At 36.3% G+C, this 18,997-nt stretch overlaps 1 protein-coding gene across 2 annotated transcripts in view; it reads left to right on the top strand.

Moving 5' to 3' along the window:
• igsf21a (immunoglobin superfamily, member 21a) overlaps nt 1-18,997 on the top strand; it is a 473,697-nt gene that overhangs the window by 443,111 nt on the left and 11,589 nt on the right. The window contains exons 7-8 of one of the 2 annotated variants that reach the window (XM_056467746.1): nt 3,539-3,624; nt 11,380-11,572. In XM_056467746.1, the coding sequence (XP_056323721.1) occupies nt 3,539-3,624; nt 11,380-11,572 (279 nt within the window). Of the gene's footprint in view, nt 1-3,538; nt 3,640-11,379; nt 11,573-18,997 lie in introns of both variants that reach the window. The other variant, XM_056467745.1, reaches the window with a different exon arrangement.

The raw sequence follows: 18,997 nt of genomic DNA, 5'->3' as shown, positions 1-18,997 counted from the left end.
CATCCTCTGAGTGCCCATTGCTCTGTCAGAACACAGCCTCCAAGAATGGGCTCCTTTTGTTTTTCAACTGTTTTCTTAAGCAAAATCGATGGAGTCATTGAATCATGAATCATGCCTTGACAAGCTCTTAATCTCTCTCGTGTATTGCATTTCACATCTCTTTCTCCACTCTGCGGAGCCTGGCCGCTAATGTCCCAGATCATTTCCATAACAAGAAAGCTGGCAAAAGAGGATTGCAGTGTATTCGGTGTAGTGTCCTGCCATAACTTGATTTATGTGTGAAATACACATTCATAGGACCCATTACAAATGTGAGAGCGGAAATCATAATCCATTAAGCAGCACCGGGGGGTAATCATTAAACTGACTAAGACTGGCCTGATGCCTCATTAGCTTTTGCTGGACACTCTGTGGCATGATTGATGGCTAAAAGCATGATTAGCCATTGTTTCAGATAGTTCTCAGTAGTTGGATTATCTGTATGTGTTGTCGGAGCCAAAGCGTAGCATTAGCCGTAATGAGGGTTGAAAAAAGGCCACAGTGGGATGTATTTTTGAACAATTTCAAGTCCAATCTGTGTTTCCTAAGCTTCACTCTGGAATTATGTGTTAGCGCAAACATATGGCTCACAAAACTTGTTTTATGGATCTCAGAGCTACGCTGAATGGATGCTGGTAATCACGGTAAACGATGCAGAACCACTTAACACGGACCAGTCGGACGCTTTCTCGCACTTAGACTCTGGCGCTATAAAACGCCTCACTCATACTGCCAAATAGAGGAAGTTTCGCTTGAGAAACTTGTGGTCTCACTTTCCAGACATGTACAAAATCACTTTCTTATCTTTCCCCTGAGTACACAAGAGAAATCCTCTGTGCCTGAGAAGGTCAAAATATGATGTTTTAACCTTCCCTTCCTTCCTCACATCCCAGCCATTTTCTGAGTCCAAATTAAACCCATCTGGGAGATTCGGTCCACACAAGACAAGGGAATTAGTTCTCTAAGTGTCTCTTATCTTACTTCCTCCACCGTTTGCCTTGCACGCTCTGTTTCTTCTTCAGTAATGAGTGTCTACCCAATTTAGGTCCTGTCCCTCTTGGGAAATAAATACTCCTCAGCAATTTCAATGAAGGAAACTGAAAATCTCAAAGCTGACCTCCAAGTCAGATGCACTGACTTTACTCTGTTAATGTCGTGATGGTATACTAGTGGAACAGAGGCCAGCTAATAGGACCAAGTAAACTTCATTCCCCTGGTATCAAAAGGTGCTCTAGAGACGGACGCTATTGGTGTGATTGTAAGTGTAGCTCGTCAGCCTCCCATTCCTAAAATGCTGCTTCAGATCCCTCTCTGATTGGGTGTGTAGAACTGGAGAGTTACATTGGTGCAGTGACCCAGGGAGTGAGGTTTAGGGGTATAAGTATAATAGTGCCAGCTTGTAGGATCTATGCAAGCAAATGTCCATTTACAACATTATGTTTTCAACCAAAAACGTTTTATACATTATACGATATAATTTTTGTGAATGAAAACACATAAAAGTTGAAAAAGTGGAAGTTTTTAAAAATCTCGTTGTTGCCTTGTCCTTGTTAACACCCAAAAATGTTGTTGATAGCATACCTGCCAACAGAGGTCTCTGAAAATCTAGGTTAAGGGGGGGTGTTGGTTAGGGGGTTTGAGTCGAGTGGTGTGGATTTCTAGATGTCTGTGCTAGAGGGGTGTTATAGATTTTTTCCAAAAAGCTAAGGACCGTGGGGGATTGGGGGTGGCTGGGTGGAGAGATGGCGGAGTGGTGGGGATGTCTGGGTGTCCGTACTCTGCACTGGGTTTCGGGCAGCCGCTGCGATCAGATATTATACCAAAGTCGGCGATCCGGGGGTGTTATAGATTGTACAAAAAAGATTAAGACTGGGTGAAATTACTTGAGTTTTCCGGGAGAAATATTACAACGGGAGATGGGTCTAAAAAACGGGAGTGTTGGCAGCTATAGTGGAAAGTGATGATGTCATGTACATCTACATGTCTAGGGTAGTGTACAGTAAAGGCAAGTGCAAGTAAACATATAAAACAATGGCGGAGTACATGGTAGTGTTGTTGCTCAAGTGTTTCCAAATGCTTCATCAGCAAAGTGTGGATTTACCTCACATTACAATCAAAGGCAGAGATGCATCTTACACTGCAAATTATACTTAGCCGCAAAATTGCTGAAGGCACATTATTATTTACCTACATTTACCCTTTACTAACAAAGATGTTTTTGATCATATTCACAGATATGGGTAAACACAGAAATGTAGAAAATATTTTCAACATGCGCTCGTAGCCCTATATACATTTCTGGAGATCATGAATTATGTTGCCAGAAGTACGTATGGCAGCATTTAGTCTTTAAAACGAACTCTACGGGGTGGTACGAACTCTACGTTCCTTTTCGCCCTTACCTCCGTATGGACGACTTTTCCACTGTGACCAGTTTGTCCAGTAGCTTGCCATGTATGTCGGTGGACTTGAGACACAGAGGAGTTTACCACGATGACGGGGTTTGAGTCTGGTGAAGAGCGGTTCTAGAAAGTGCATTAGACAAAAACAGAAGCCAAAAAATAAAAGGATATATCAGGATGAGAATGTGGTAAAAAAAAAAATTCAAATATGGTAAAGATCATTTTCTGGATTGCTTTTTAAAACTGCCGGTTGGGTTTAGGGAAGTGGGTGGACAGGTCAATCAGTTTTTTTTTTAAACACTGATGGTTGGGTTTAGGGAATGAAGAGTGTCAGTCAATCGGTCAGTCAGTGAGTCAGTTAGTCTGTCAACAGTGGCCTCAGGTGGATTTACACTAGAACAGCAGGCGCGAATGGCTCTCGCGAGAGAAATTTGAGATCTCAAAAAGCGTACACAGCCTCTGGTGGATTTGCCAAAACAAAAACTGTAAAAACTCATCTCCTGGGACATGTTTGGCGCTCTCCAGAAATGTATATAGGGGTACATTTTCAGAATAAGCCTTGGTTGAATGTTTTAAACATTGTCAGCAGCCATAAACATTTTTCAGAATCAAGGGAAACTTTTTTAGCTACATTGTTGTCATGTAACTGTCATTGACTGTTTCAAGGGATTACCATCTTTAGTTCTCATGTATACTACTTTGTCCATGTTATGCTCAATCACACAGCCGTGTTTACAGCTTTCACAGTAGCCTCAGCCAAAGATGAGCTCGGATGGACGATTTTGACACATGCACAGTATCACCGTGAACTCATTCTGTTTCAATATTCACCTCACACCTTCACTGCTGCACACAGACCATCTGTGACACTTCTGAAAATTATGTTTACACACGTGATTACACACGCTGCACTGAACGCTGTAGAAAACAGACATCCAAAGTATATTTGAAGCTTTAGCATGCCTGCCTCCTGTGCTGGAAACTTCAGTTTGAATCCAGCTCAGAGCGAGGCGTGAAGATTCATATCGTTTTAGTGTTCTTTTAATGCAATAAAATGCAATAAAACTGACAGTCATTTCTCTTCTTTCTCTCCCTAGCGGCTCCAAAAGGCCCCAAGCTTGTGATAAGCCCTACCAGGGCAAAGGTAGGGGATACGGTTCGTATCACCGTCCAAGGTTTCCAGGTAGGATCTCCTGGGGTAAGTGCATGGGGGTTATGAAACCAGGGCCAAGTTCAGTTTGGGATATGAGGAGGTTTGTCCCGAATGTGCAGTTAAGCCTGTGTGATGTACGGCTATAGTGACCATTCTTACAGAGTGTGCAATACAACACATGTATCTGTCAGCTCCTGACCTGCTGCTGCTATCTGTGAGCTATCAATCCAAATGGTTTCAGCCTGTCCGATGAGGGTTGCACTGTATCTGACAAAATCAAACCGTTCAATCATGTAGGTTGGGGTGAAATCAAAATGGAGGGTTTTCAAAGTCCTTTAAAGGTCACGAGAATGAAAACTCGAAAAAATGATCCATTGAAAAGCACTTAGGGCTGCAACTCAAAAAAATAATAAAAAAAAATGTTCTTGAGCATTCAAGGTTATTAGGAAGTAATGGAGACATACTGACTGTGAGATAAGATAAGAGTCTAATAAAAGAATCCAAATGCTTTTGTAAATGTACTGTAGACAGTCTGATGTGCTGATGAAATGCCATTTAATTTGTGATACGTTTTCTTCAAATTGATTTGTCTGTTAGTACTTTATATTTCAGTGTCATCTCCATAAACACAGAACAAATGAAATGTAGAAAATTAATGCACTGTTGCATTTAATAAATCTCTCAAAATGAAAAACTGTCTGCATCATAAAATTGCTAAATGATATTTGTTTCATTCAGGCATTTATCCGGTTTGCCTGCTGTTAGCAGTTAAAGGAAATAATTGGTGCCTTAGAACACTGCAAAAACTATTGCCTTAATAATTTTTTTTTTTTTTTTTTTTTGCTATTAAGAATATCTGAAAAACATTTGATGTTAAAGTAACAATATATGTTTCAATGAATAATTGGGAATTAAATTAGATTTTTATAAGCCAATTGCTAAATAGGGTTTTTAAGCATGCTTTAAGCATAAAATCTAATTTGTTCTTAATAATTTGTTAGGAAAAAAGGATGAAAAAGCAAACTTAATTAGCAGGCTGTGGTACAATATGTTTTTGTATACACTACATGACAAAAGTCTTGTTGCCTATCCAAGTTTTAGGAATAAAAAATAATATCTTGACTTCTAGTTGATTATTAGCTATCAGAAGTGGCTTATATGAAAGGAAAAGGCCTCTAGATTACATTTATTTTACCAAAATAAACACATGCTCTAAAATATGATCATGCCTTGATTTTTAATTATTTAATTAGGACAGTAAGGTCTGACTTTGCTTAGACAAAAGTCTTGTCACTTAACAGAAATAACGTACAGTTTAGTGTATAAAGTCATGGTGCAGTGGAAAAAGACTCCTATGGGCTTGAAAAACTGCATCATACATCTCTGCAATGACTCAAATAACTTATTAATAAAGTCATCTGGAATGGCAAAGAAAATGTTCTTGCAGGACTCCCAGAGTTCATCAAGATAATTTGGATTATTCTTCAATGCCTCCTCCTTCATCTTACCCCAGACATGCTCAATAATGTTCATGTCCGGTGACTGGGCTGCTCAATCCTGGAGCACCTTGACCTTCTTTGCTTTCAGGAACTTTGATATGGAGGATGAAGTATGAGCAGGAGCGCTATCCTGCTGAAGAATTTGCCCTCTCCTGTGGTTTGTAATGTAATGGGCAGCACAAATGTCTTGATACCTCAAGCTGTTGATGTTGCCATCCACTCTGCAGATCTGTCGGACGCCCCCATACTGAATGTAACCCCAAACCATTTTTCATTTATCAAACTTGACTGATTTCTGTGAGAATCCCAGGTCTATGCAGGTTCACAATAGGTCTTCTGCAGTATTTGGGATGATTGGGATACAGTTCAACAGATGATTCATCAAAAAAATCTACCTTCTGCCACTTTTCCAAATGATCAACTAGAAGGGAAATTATTATTTGTTGCATACAACTGAGATCAACAGCAAGACTTTTGTCAGGCAGTGTATACTGTACTTTCTGAAAGAGTTCTCATAAACTTGACTAAATTACAAATGATCTAAATAGGACATCAAAACTGATTAAGATTACTTTTTCATTGAAAACAAGATATAGCCCTAGAAATAAGGCAGAGTGATTTATAGCGCTAACATTTGCCTACTTCGTGCTGATGCTAAACTTCTCTTACCACTGTTTGTGTTCTGTTTGGTATTCTCACCAGAAGGCATAAGAGCATCTGATTAAAAAAACAAATCAGCTGTTTGTTGATGTATTTTCGCTGCCGCTTTCAGGGATTTTGCTGCTTTCGTTTGCTCTTGTCAAACTTGCTAGCAAAACAGGTGCGAGCGCAAAGTTAGCCAGGAGCGCTTTACTGTCAACGGCGCCAAATTTTTATACTTGCTTCAGTAGTCCGTCAGCTCCACAGACTTAGTGAAGCAGGGAGATTGTCTCAGTGTAACTATCAGCGTCTGCCAAGAGCTAAAAAAATATATCTTCCCCCAGCAGATAAACACAGAAACAGTTTGGTGATGATCCGCCCAATCTTTTTGACAGCTCTGACTCAGAGAGGTGTCTAGCCAATGGCACTCAGGTGGAAAGAAATTAGACGTGATATGCTATCATCGCTGAATCTACTTTACGCCATTTCATCATGTGTGTCATGAATTTAAAGGAACGCTAAAGTAGTTCTGTTCATCCTTTTTGGAAAATGGAGGAAACTAGGCTGTGGCTGGTAAAAAATTGTCTATCACTAAACTAGACATTGGCCTGTCTAAAATGACGCTAACAGATTAGACTGCACTGTAAAAAAAAATGCTGCGTTACACACAGTTCTTTCATGTTGTCTCAACACAAGTCGATTAAGTTAGCCTAATTGTTTTTACAAATTTAAGTGGATTAAACTTAAAACAATTAAGTTGTCCCAAAAGAACTCAATAACTGTGTTGATTCAGCTAATTTTAAATAAGTCATTTGAGCAAGAACCAAAAAATCATTTATTGATTGTGGTTATTGGGAGATATAAACTAGTTGTTAGCTGGTCATTTATGTGCAGTTCAGCAATTAAGGTTAGATGGGTATAATAGGTTTACCGGCTAGATTCTTTTTAATGGATAGCAATTCCAGTTAAACATGTAGATGTCCAGTTATGCCTCATTTCCACTGAGCGGTACAGTTTGGTACAAGTCACCTTTACTGTACGTTCACACCGAAAGCGACGAGAGCGTTTAAGTAGTCGGAAGTCATTCATTTTCAATGGGAGCCGCCGGCGATAAGCGGCGAGGAGCAGCGTGGTGTGACTTCGGTGTGTGTGTCGAGGAGAGTTGAAATCAAGTCAACTTTATGGTAATGAGCTATGACGTGGACGTGGTTCGGCGGCAAGCAATCGGAATGTAGAAGTCCACCGCTTGAGAGGAGTCCAGAGAACACAGACCTGTAAACTTTGGTTACGACTACAGTTGTTCCCAAATGTTTGATAATTGCGGTCGCTTGATTTCAAATTATTTGAAATGTTTTTTTACAGGACATACATTAAAAAATTTACTGGCGAGTTACTGATGTGCATTAATGTTTTTTTTCTTTATAAAAGTGAGGAATCTCATGTGACAATACAATACAGTATTGCTGCTTCAGAATATTTCAGACATATGGACACTTTGGATAATTAAGTGGAGCAAACCCCCACCACATGCAACTTGATCTTCCATTGTTAAATGAATTTGATAAAAGTGTGCAACATTTTCACGCATGAAAGCATGTTTTTTGCTGGAATGTAATGTTGTCTACTTCGTGCTAATGCTAAACTTCTCTTAGCACTGTTTGTGTTCTGTTTCGAGTTCATAATAGTCCAAAAGTTGATGATAATAGTTAAACATGGCAGTTTGTTCATGTTTTAGGTTGCTGAAAGAATCATTTGCTCCTTTATTTCGGACTCCTCCTTTGTTTTTTCACGCTTTACTCTCGCATTTGTCTGTTTCAGAAAGGATCGGATGTCAGAAGCACTTCAATAATCACGCGCACGTTATTAGCATTAGCTCAAGAAGTTCGTTATTTTAAATATAGATGCGCGAGTGCGATCGAGAAAGTGAGACCACTCGCTCTTTAGACGGCCTTGTAAACAACAACGGGGCACAGGGTAGATTCTGTTCTGGCTTTGTGGCTGTTTATCAGGACGATGTTAAGGTTTGTGAAAATTCTTTTCTCAACTGTGTATTAAAAATTAACGCTTCCTTTGATGTCATTCTCCTGCTTGTGTATGCGCTAGTGATGTATCTCTGTAAACCAATAGTGTTCAGCTGTGTGTCTAGCTCTACTTTTTGGTACTCTTTCGTTGTGCTAGGTTGCCTTTGGAAAAGGTACCGAAAAAGCGGTACGGTACGGTTCGCTTTTTGGCACATTTGACAGTGAAGATGGTCATAAAAGCATACTGTACTGTACTGTCCTGTACTGTACCGTACCACTCAGTGGAAACGGGCCATTAGACCAACTAATCTAACTAAAGCAGCCAAAACCAACAAGTGCCCCACAAATTCTGTAATGGCCCCTGCACCATTAAAGGAAAAATATTATATAAAAAAAAATGGCATTTAGATCTGCATGTTAAATTTCTTTGTTAATTTATCTGTATTTATTTGTTTGTTTGTTTGTTTGTTTGTTTGTTTGTTTACTCAGTTAGGTAATGTTATTACATATATTTATTTATTTATTGCAGCACTAAGCACTATAGCCAATAAAAAAATGAAACTAAATAAATTGAGTTACCTGAGAGTGTGGAGGGAGTTTGTCTGGCAGATCAGCGTGTTTGTTTCACCCACAATTTACATATTTGAAGTCCACCTTTAAATAAAAAAGAATGGTCACCATAAACAGGCTTGACGGGGACATAAATCCAGTTTTGGATCTTAATATTTGCACACAAGATTTCAGAGGATTGTGAAAACCAATGGAGATTTATTTGGAAGAAATGTCTCCCTTATCCTTAGCTGCTCCAAGGCCCTGGGTTTCACATAAGATAAATGTTAACACAGAAAACTAAATACCTCCCTGAACATCTAAAAGTGCCACACACACACACACACACACACACACACACACACACACACACACACACACACACACACACACACACACAAAAGACTCAATATCCCCTTTGGTTTACGTTTTCACTCAGCAGATGAGGTCACATTGGTGACTTTCTCATTTGAATAGACTACAAAAAAAAAAGCACTCATGCACTCCAAGAGCTTGTCTTACCATTACATGTTGATTTAAACCGTGCCATGGGGGATATTTTATTTTTCTATATGAATCTGACCTGATTCTACTAGCAAGTGCAAACTCATTTCACTGCTGTCATGGTGTGAATGTGGAAGTCCAGTGACACACAGCCAAACCACACTCTCCAATGAGCCATTATCAAAGGTCACCCAGACAAACCGCATGATTTCGTGAAGTTAGATGGATTGTGCCAGCCAGTCACTTATCACACCTAGAACATGGGTAGATTGGTTTGATCAGCGGGGGAAAGATATCCGGAAAAACTGGATCGGGATGTAGCTCTGGCACTGACATTTTCTGCACGCTTTCTGGGTTTCATCTCACCTGTCCTCTTGTGTAGAATCAAACGCAGACCCCGTAGCCAGATCTCAAAGGTCCAGACCTCAGTAAAGTTTTCATTTTGAAAAAAAAAAAAGCAAGTTCGGTGAGTGAAAAATGATTTAAATCATGTCGCTGAATAAATTCAGGCTGATTAACGGAGATTTATAAGGGCACAGCTTTCCAGTTCTTCATATTGCCAGATGTTGTTATTACAAGCGTTGCTCATTTTAGGCTTGTTTTTAATCCTTGATGTGACAGTATCAATAAAATAATTAGAGGCATTAATTAAAGTTTGAAGATAAGCTTGGGATGAGCAATTCTATATCCTATTTGCAAATTCCTTTTGTTTATTTTTCATAGCAATATCTAGCAACAATGCACTGAAGGCACAGATATACTGACAGGCAGTATATACTCTGTATATTAATTTGTAGGCGGCATTATTGCACAATTTTTAACAACACCCACACCCCAAGCTACAGCCTTGGTCAAGCATTCCAATAGTGAGCATTTGTAAGCATTAAAATGCAACAGCTCGCTCAGACATTGAAAGATTGTGTATTGTGTTAGTGGGCTTCCAGGCATAGTTGCAGACAATGCTACACCATGGATCTCAGTAAAGGAGTGTATAAGAATATTTAATATTCTTTGCCTCTTGTGCACTACTTGTTTGATGTGATTTCCCCCTCATCCCTCCCCCCCCCCCCCCCAAAAAAAGCCCAACTATCAGACCCCTTACATTCCTCTTTTTGAATAAGTTTATAACAAGAAATGCTTAAATGCCTTCTTATTGTGTTGCAATGATACAAACATGACATTTCTAAGGAAAGGTATTGATTGATTGATTGATTTAATTTGATTGATTGATTGATTGATTGATTGATTGATTGATTGATTGGTTGATTGATTGATTGATTGATTGATTGATTGATTGATTGATTGATTGATTGATTGATTGATTGATTGATTGATTGATTGATTGATTGATTGATTGATTGATTGATTGATTGATTGATTGATTGATTGATTGATTGATTGATTGATTGTTAAAATAGCTTTGTACAATTTATAAATGTTCTTAATGTGTTAAGATGTCATTGTTGTTTTAATGCACTGATATTTCTAAGGGATGCACAAATACTAATATTCTGGATAATCAGTCAGGGTTATTTTAGTTTCCGTTTGAAAAATCATAAAATGAATGATTGTTGTGACTTGATATAAAATAAATGTCATTTGAAATTAACATAAAACATTTAAAAACTATTCTTTATAATAGTTATTATTATTTAAAATATTATTTTCATCTAACTTAATCTAAAATAACTAAATAAATAAAAACAGATATGGACATATTTAAAATAATAAGAAAAATAAAAAGAAGAAGAAAAGCTAAAATTCCTAATAAAAGCAGCAAAAATACTCTGAATCCAATAACTGATAATTGTATAAACATGTTACGTTATATATAAGTATTATAAATAAAAATAAATTTTACTATTTGGGAATACCCTAATCATAACATTTTAAAATTAACAATGTAATATATAGTAGGCATCAATCATAAATATATTTGTAAAAGTAATTTATGAAACTAGAAACTTTTAGGTGGTGCTAGAGACAAAAGTATGAGGTGTAAATAAAAAAGTTGACATTAAACTAAATAAATATACAATAGTGTAAAATAAGTATATAAAAATAATTCTAAAATATTAAAAACATTACAATAAAATTAAAATAAATGAAAACTAAATAAATTTGATATAAAAAAATACAATATATAAAAAAGCAATTGATTAGACGTAGAAAAAAATATATAGATTTATAATGTATAATAATTAATGTGTTACATATATATAATTTTTTTTTCACAATATAAAATGAGTATGCTATAAGTATATATGATGTCTTTTAAATGATAGGATAGAGGTCCCTCAAACAAAATGTATTTTGTCTGTGTCATCTAAAAGATGCAAAACTCTTGCATTAGAGGCCAGAGCAAAATAAAATAAAACAAGAGATCAAATATACAATTTAGTATGCAATTAATAGATGAAATAAAATAAAATATTAAATAATAATAATAATAATAAAATCTAAATATTATCTAATAATAAATATATTGTGCATCCCTTTCTTTGTCTTGTGCTTCAGACTGATTTTTTGTTTCCTTTTCCCCTAATGCACTTATTACACGCAAACACACACAGAACGATGTGTTTCCTGAGCCTCTGTTCACCTGGACGCGGGTGGGTGGCAGACTGCTGGATGGCAGTGCAGAGAAGGATGGGAAGGAGCTGGTGCTGGAGCGAGTGCCTGCTGAACTCAATGGCTCCATGTACCGCTGCACGGCCCAGAATCCACTGGGCTCCACTGACACACACACACGCCTCATTGTTTTTGGTAAGATTTTCATCTTTTTTTCAGAATTACCCTAATATATTGCATCCTTTTCTGAAATGTTTCTGTTGTCAAAAATATATTGTATGTTTAGTCGGTGAAAATAGCATATCAATTTTGGACTTTTTGGACAAGATAATTGATTACATAAAGAGCTAGAGCACCAAAAAATGAAATTTTGTTGTTAGATACTCACCTCATTCAAAATAAAGGTGACTTTTTCCTTATGCTAAATATTAAAGATGACAATGACATTGTGATCCTGGTTATTCATATAATGCAGATAATAAGTATATGAAGAGTAATATATTAAGAGTTTAGATGCAAAATAAAATGAAGGTTTTTCTCAGACTCTTTAGGCTCAGTAATTTAAATTTTATAGTGATGAATAAGTTCTTTTCATTAACTTTAAAGTGAAATAACTGAAGACTAATGTAGAAGGCTAAGAAAAATGCTCATTTTATGGAAGATTTTCAGACAGTATTTAGAGGGTTATCTTATTCTGATAATAAGTGAACAGCTACCAGCATTTTCAGTCAGCACAAGCTAATCAAAATGAATGCTTGTGGCTCCTGAACATACATTGAGGTTTCATGAAGCAAAACGATCACTCTGTGTGAGAAACTAATTCATTCATTCATTCATTCATTCATTCATTGACTCTGAAAATGCTGGTAGCCATTAGCTTTTTTTCCATCCACCTATATTTTTATGTGCATTTTTTTAATGTTACATAAATAAATGCTTAATGAAAATGACAAGATGTGCTCACATTTAGAAATTGCCCATAAAAAATGGAATAGAATATGCATTTTATCTGATAAGAAAGCATATAAACTAGGATGAAAGCACATTTCCTGAATGAATTCCGTCATGCTTATTATAAAATCAGATTACGTGATAACAAAAATTGGGTTTGACGGGGCTAGAGCTGTGCGATTACTTGAAATTGTATCGAAATTGTGATTTGGACACGCACAATTTCTAAATTGCCTTACAGCACAATTTTCCTGCAGTATTGTAGCCTATTTGAACCAATCATAATGCAGCGCGCCTAAACAGAGCGCGAGAAAAGGAGACTGAGCCTACATATACAGGGATGATACAGGGAGTTCAGCACAGGCCAAACAACTCAACCATCAACTGTTTTCTCAGAGGATGACAACCTAACAAAAGATTGTGGCAGTTTCGATATAAGTTTTATGTATGGAGAGAATTCAAAAGCACTTGGTGTTCGGATGTCTTGTGTTTGTCTGAGGTAACCGAAAAGTGTATATTCCATACAAAGCTGATCGGTCAGTTCTTGTTACATGACTCGCGGTGCTGCATTCTGAAAATGTACATTTAAAGTTGGTCGGAAAAGAGATATTTTCACATACGTGTGCGTTCCGCTCTCAAAATGTGCACGCAATCCACATGCCTCCATTGAAAAAAGACGCAATGTGTGAACGATCTATTTCCTGACAGCATCACAAAGAGGTCCATGATCTGTGCATGACAAAACAAATCTGTGAACATACATGCAGCTACTTCTAATATTTGGTGCACCCTCACATACACACACATTTGTTTTGCCATAGGTCTGTTCTAGAGAAAATTATTTACAGCTTTACTATAGATGATTTTTATTTATGTCTGTTTAAGAAACATGCTACAGGTCTTTGAAAAAGATCTAATTGTTTTTTTTTTAAAATATGTTTCAGATTCACTGTAAACACAGATTCAGTCTGTCTGCTGTAAAATCATATTCACAATATTGTTCAGGAAAATTGTGATGGGTTTCTTTTGTCCATATCGCACAGCCCTAAATGGGACTGTATTAATAATATAAAAAAAACAGCAGTCCTCTGACCACATTGTAAAATCTGAACTGTTGTTTTGTTCATTCTAAAATCCCTTAGCCAAAGTCGGTCATCAAAATGGTTTAGTATTTTTACCTCCCAGAACCTCTTGAACGTCAATGCTCCCAAAGAGTGTCTCATGGCTCCAAAAGCCACAGAGCATTCATTTTGTCTTCAAGAAATTTGAAAATTTGGAATTTGGCATCAGTTTATCAGGAAATTATCATTTTATTCTGTTTGACTCATTGTATTGAATGTTTTATAAAATATTCCAGTTTTTCACACAGATTTAAAAAGCATCTTTGAATGGAAACATAGCTTTAGCATTTTATGAATCACCAACAAAGACTACAAGTTTCAGCTAAAGTCTTAGACTGACCAGAAGGTGAGTAAATTACCAACACATATTTAATTTAGATTAAACTAACCCTTTATATCATAACCATCAACTTTGCAATGCCTCTGGAATTTCCTAACGGTGTATCATCTTTCATTACCGCAAATACAAAATTACCAAGATCTTGTTAAAAGAAAAATAGCCTCTTTGGTGTGATAGTTTTATTCCCCTGTGGTTCTGTCTAGCCATCCTTTACTGCTGAAACAGATGCTGTGCCCACTAAGTCTAGGCTTTGTTTTCATTGATGTTAGAAAGAGATTGCTTTGCGGATGCTGTTGTGAGTGTGTGTGTGTGTTTGTGTGTTTTGCCACCCCTGGACTAATTTCCCCCCTGAGCTTTCGAGGCTGTCAGGGTTTATGAGAGATCTGCTTATAGCGTGAGCGCAGATCTAATCAAAGATGTGCTTTGGAAGATGAAGGACAGTCGGTGCTCCTCTGGATAATCCAAACGACAGCCAAGGCTGAGGACAACACAATGAATATGGTTTACCATCAGCCATGAACATACAGTTGCACCCAATATCAAATGAATCAGTTGTTTATTGCAGATTCAAGCACATGGGAAGGGGATTTTTCTCACTTCTCAAAATAATGCACAATCCAATATTAATATCCTATAATATATATGACCTTTGATCAGTTAAAAGGAATAAGGGGACACAAAATGCAGCATCAAAACTTACCCACCCTTATGTTTTACCAAACTAAAATGTTAAAGAATTGCTCACTTTATTCCAGTCAATTGCAGTGAATGGCTAATAAAGCTATTAAACAATCAATGATATACAGTTGAAGGCAAAATTATTAACAAATTATTAGAAATTGTAATTTTTTTAATAATATTTCCTAAGGGCTGATTTACAGAAAGAGTTTTGCTAGTCGTAATAACTAATTTCTGATTTTTTTTATCTTTGCCATGCTGACAGTACATAATATTTTTCTTGTTATTTTGCAAATTACTAATATTCAGATTAAAGGCTTAACTAGGTTAATTAGGTTAACTAGGCAAGTTCAGATAATTAGGCAAGTACAACAGTGGTTTATTCTTTAGCCAATCGAAAAAATAAAATATGGGGGCTAATAATATTGAAGAGCCCCTATTATGGGTTTTTGAAAATGCGCTTCCATGCAGTGTGCCACACAGTTCAAAATGAATGATAACATCTAGCTGAGGGTTTAATTTGAAAATGCACCTATAATATATTAAAAATATAGCTTTTTTTAATATAAGTTTCGACTCAGAGTCATTTAAATGATTCGGTGTTCGTATGAATCTTTTGCCTGTTCATATCGATGTCGACACGAAGCAATACCAAATATGAACTGCTGGATCCGGTAAAACGTGAGCGCGCCTTTTAATTTAGATACTAGTGGAGTGCAATGGATCATGTAATTGATCATGATGCAAAGATTACTATCACTGAGAGATAGCCAGACATGTGCACACCACAATATATCCCAATGGTTCCCAAAGGAGAGGTCGCGAGACGATGAGTGAGGGTCGCTTGGTAATTTCCCAAAACTCAAATTCATTTTATAAAAAAATATTAGAATTAGGAAGTAGGAATTACCATTTTTTATTCATAACCTACAGAACAAATAGTAGTTAATTGTTCAGCCTTTCGATTATTATTATTAATAAGATTTTTTTCCAACTGAACTCTTGGGGTGATTACATTTTATTAAAGACACAGCAATAGCATCAGATGCTGCATGTTAAACTTTCAGATACCTTTACAGCACTCATGTACATTAAAAATAAATACAGGCCATGACTGAACATGGAGGATGGTCTCCAAAATTAAACCGAGAATGAAGTAACATGCAAAATTTGTGTATTTATAATCACATCACAGGATAGTGGGGGTCACGAGTCACTGGCATTGTTATTTTGGGTGCTGTGGGCTGAAAAGTTTGGGAACCCCTGGTATAGCCAACAATGTGTTGTGTTTGTTCCTGTCATTTTTCTGATGATTGATATAATAACCTACCCTGCAGCACAGGATTCGCCGGCTGTTTGTTATTAAAGAAAGGATCAGCAAAGACTACTAATGTATGGGACTTTGTCAGTAACTGTTACACAGTTTGTATGAACCAGTTTCTTCTTCCTTCAGATCCTGTAAGTGTTTCTCCTTCCTACACAACTTAAGGTGTGATTAAAATGGTTGCCTTGTTTTCTGTAGTTTGCAAAATATGTACTTAATTATGTGTTGTAATTTGTAATTGCTCCGCACGGCTTGTAATCACTTATCTATTATAGGTCAGTGCTTGTAATATATCTCTTAGGTTAAATCTTCATGCTCACAATCTCCTGCTGGAGACCCCCAAAACCAAAATATGACATTGTATAATGCATAATAGGGGTTCTTTTACTTAAATTTATGTTAAAAAATGTATAATAGCTTTTATTCCAGCCAAAATAAAAGAAATAAGATTTTCTCAAGAAGAAGAAAAAAATTATTATAGGACATACTCTAAAAATGTCCTTGCTCTGTTAAACATCACTTGGAAAATTCACATTTCACAATAATTTTCCCTTCTACTGTGTGTATTATGTATCATTTTATGCTTTATCAAAAAATAAAATACATTATTTAATGTTCATAAGAAGATTTCTAGACCCATTTTGCATCTGTGTTGTTAATAGATAAAACACACTTGATTACCTCTCCCTGTTTGTGTCCTAATTTGTGCTGCTCTTTGTAGATTACATTTGTAGTAATAGAAATGAGCGGCTGTGGCTGTGTTCTTTAATTTGAACACTGTCAGTAAAATCACTCGCATAATGCGTTTAGAAGATTGCTGCCTCAAGCTAATTTAATCCTGATGCTTAATGTTAAATTTCGGATGCACTATTGCTTTTAAACACACAGTAACTCTCTTTTCGTAAAAGGAATAGTTTCCCCAAAAGTAAAAAAAAAAAAAAAATTGTCAATCATTTACTCAATCCTGAGTTTTTTTTTCTTCTGTCAAACACAAATAGAAGATATTTAAAGAAAGCTGAAAACATGTAGCCATTAACTTCTTTGGTATTGTTTTTTCTTCTATGAAAGTCAATATTTACAGGTTTTCAGCATTCTTCAATATACAACTGAAGTCACAATTATTTGCTCTGCTGTAAATGTTTTTCTTTTTTTTTTATATTTTCCAAATAATTATTAAAAAGCTCATATTTTGCATTATAAAAGGTCATATTTTGGTTTTGGGGGTCTTCAACAACAAGCTAATGTGCATTTATTTTTATTTAATTATCCCAACAACTCCCGTATGATTTGTTCCTGAACCCTTCCTTTGCTTGAGGCTACTCTGCTATGATTGGTCCGATAGACCTAGTCTGTTGTGATTGGTTGACTGAGTTTAGTGCAAGACAAATGCCAACAAGACTATGAAGTAGCACACAGAGTATATGTGTGAGCCCAATGCAGGAATGCAATAAAGCAATGCAGTTAAACCACCAGCATATTACTTCACTTAACCCTAACCCCAAGTAATAACAACAACACACATTCAGTGTTAAACCACACAGTTGCAAAAGTTTAACTATTTTGAAAATTGACCACGCCATGAAAATTGACCACACAGACCTAACCTGAGAGATACAGTACAAGCACTGATCTATAATACTAAAGTGATTACAAGCCGTGTAGAGCGATTACAAGTTACAACACACAATTAAATACATATTTTGCAAACTACACTAAACGAGGCAGCCATTTTAATAACACTTAATGTTATGATCTGAAGGAAGAAGAAACTGGTACATTTGAACTGTAACAGCTACTGACAAAGTCCCTGTCAACGTCTGACAATGTCACATACATAATAGTCTTTGCTGCTCCTTTAATACCAAACGGCCAGCAAATCCCGGGTTGCAGCATAGGTTATTGTATCAATCACCAGAATAATGACTAGGTTGGCTATACTGTGGTGTTGTTGTGAAAATGAACTTTAACCGTTTATTTTTCCGCAGCCGAATCTCCATGTCAGTGCTTGTCATCTTTGTGTCATGATCAGTCCCGTGATCTTTCACGCTCCGCTAGTGTCTGAAGGGAAAGGTGCGTTTACATTTTACCAGAACCGGCACTTCATATTTGGTGATGTACCGTATCAACGTAGACGCGTTCAAGCAAAAGATCCAAACTCATCTCGATTCATTTATTTTGACTCTGAGTCGACTGTTTTGTTAAAGAATCAATAGTTTTAAACACAGTGCACTTTCAGATATATGTTTTCATTCATGTAAGGTCATTTTCAAAAACCTATAATAAGAGCTCTTTAACAGAGCAAAGAATTTTTTACAGTATTTCCTATGATATTTTTTCTTCTGGAGAAAGTCTTATTTGTTTTATTTCGGCTAAAATAAAAGCAGTTTTTAATTAAAAAAAAAACATTTTATGGTCAATATTATTAGCCCCCTTGACCAATATTTTTTCAATTGTCCACAGAACAAACCACTGTTACAATGACATGCCTAATTACCCTAACAGAATACTAGTGTCTTAAAAAAATATCTAGTAAAGTATTATATGCTGTCATCATGGCAAAGATAAAAGAAATCAATTATTAGAAATTCGTTTTTAAAACTACTATGTTTAAAAATGTGTTGAAAACAGAAACTGTGGAAAAATATACAGGGGGGATAATAATTCAGGAAGGCTATTAACTCAAACTTCAGCTGTATATGTGTTGTGTTTAAGAAACTCATAAATATTTTAAACTATTTGATGGTAAGTAATTAGTAAGTAAATTTAAAGTTTGGGGAAAACTATCCCTTTAAGATAAAAGTGCCCTTAGGCGGAGCATGTGTAAGGCTGGGGAGGGCTTAGCCTCTCCCTGGCCAGAGACCACTGAGATAGCAGCAAAGAAAAAAATGTATTAAAAACACGTAACAGGTGTAAGGCGTAATATGAATGTAGTTTAATGTTGATGATTAACACAACACTTTAGCTATTATAAGTTTGTCAATCAAATTTAAAGTCCCCCTCCGCACAGAAAGGGAACTGTCCAACCCCGCACGTTGCACTGATGAGCGCTGTTTATTATTGGAGTTCACAGCTACTCTAAAAACCAAACCAAAAGTGCTGGCCAGCAGACTATTCTAATTTTCTGGTCAAGGATATAAGTAATAAAATGACAAATGAGTATTACGAGAGGGGTATAATAATATATTACACTGGTTTAACTTTTTAAC

This window comes from Danio aesculapii, chromosome 11, assembly GCF_903798145.1.
Source record: "Danio aesculapii chromosome 11, fDanAes4.1, whole genome shotgun sequence".
Taxonomy (NCBI): Eukaryota; Metazoa; Chordata; class Actinopteri; order Cypriniformes; family Danionidae; genus Danio; species Danio aesculapii.
Note: the sequence above shows the minus strand (reverse complement) of the source record. Positions and strands in the feature narration are given on the sequence as shown.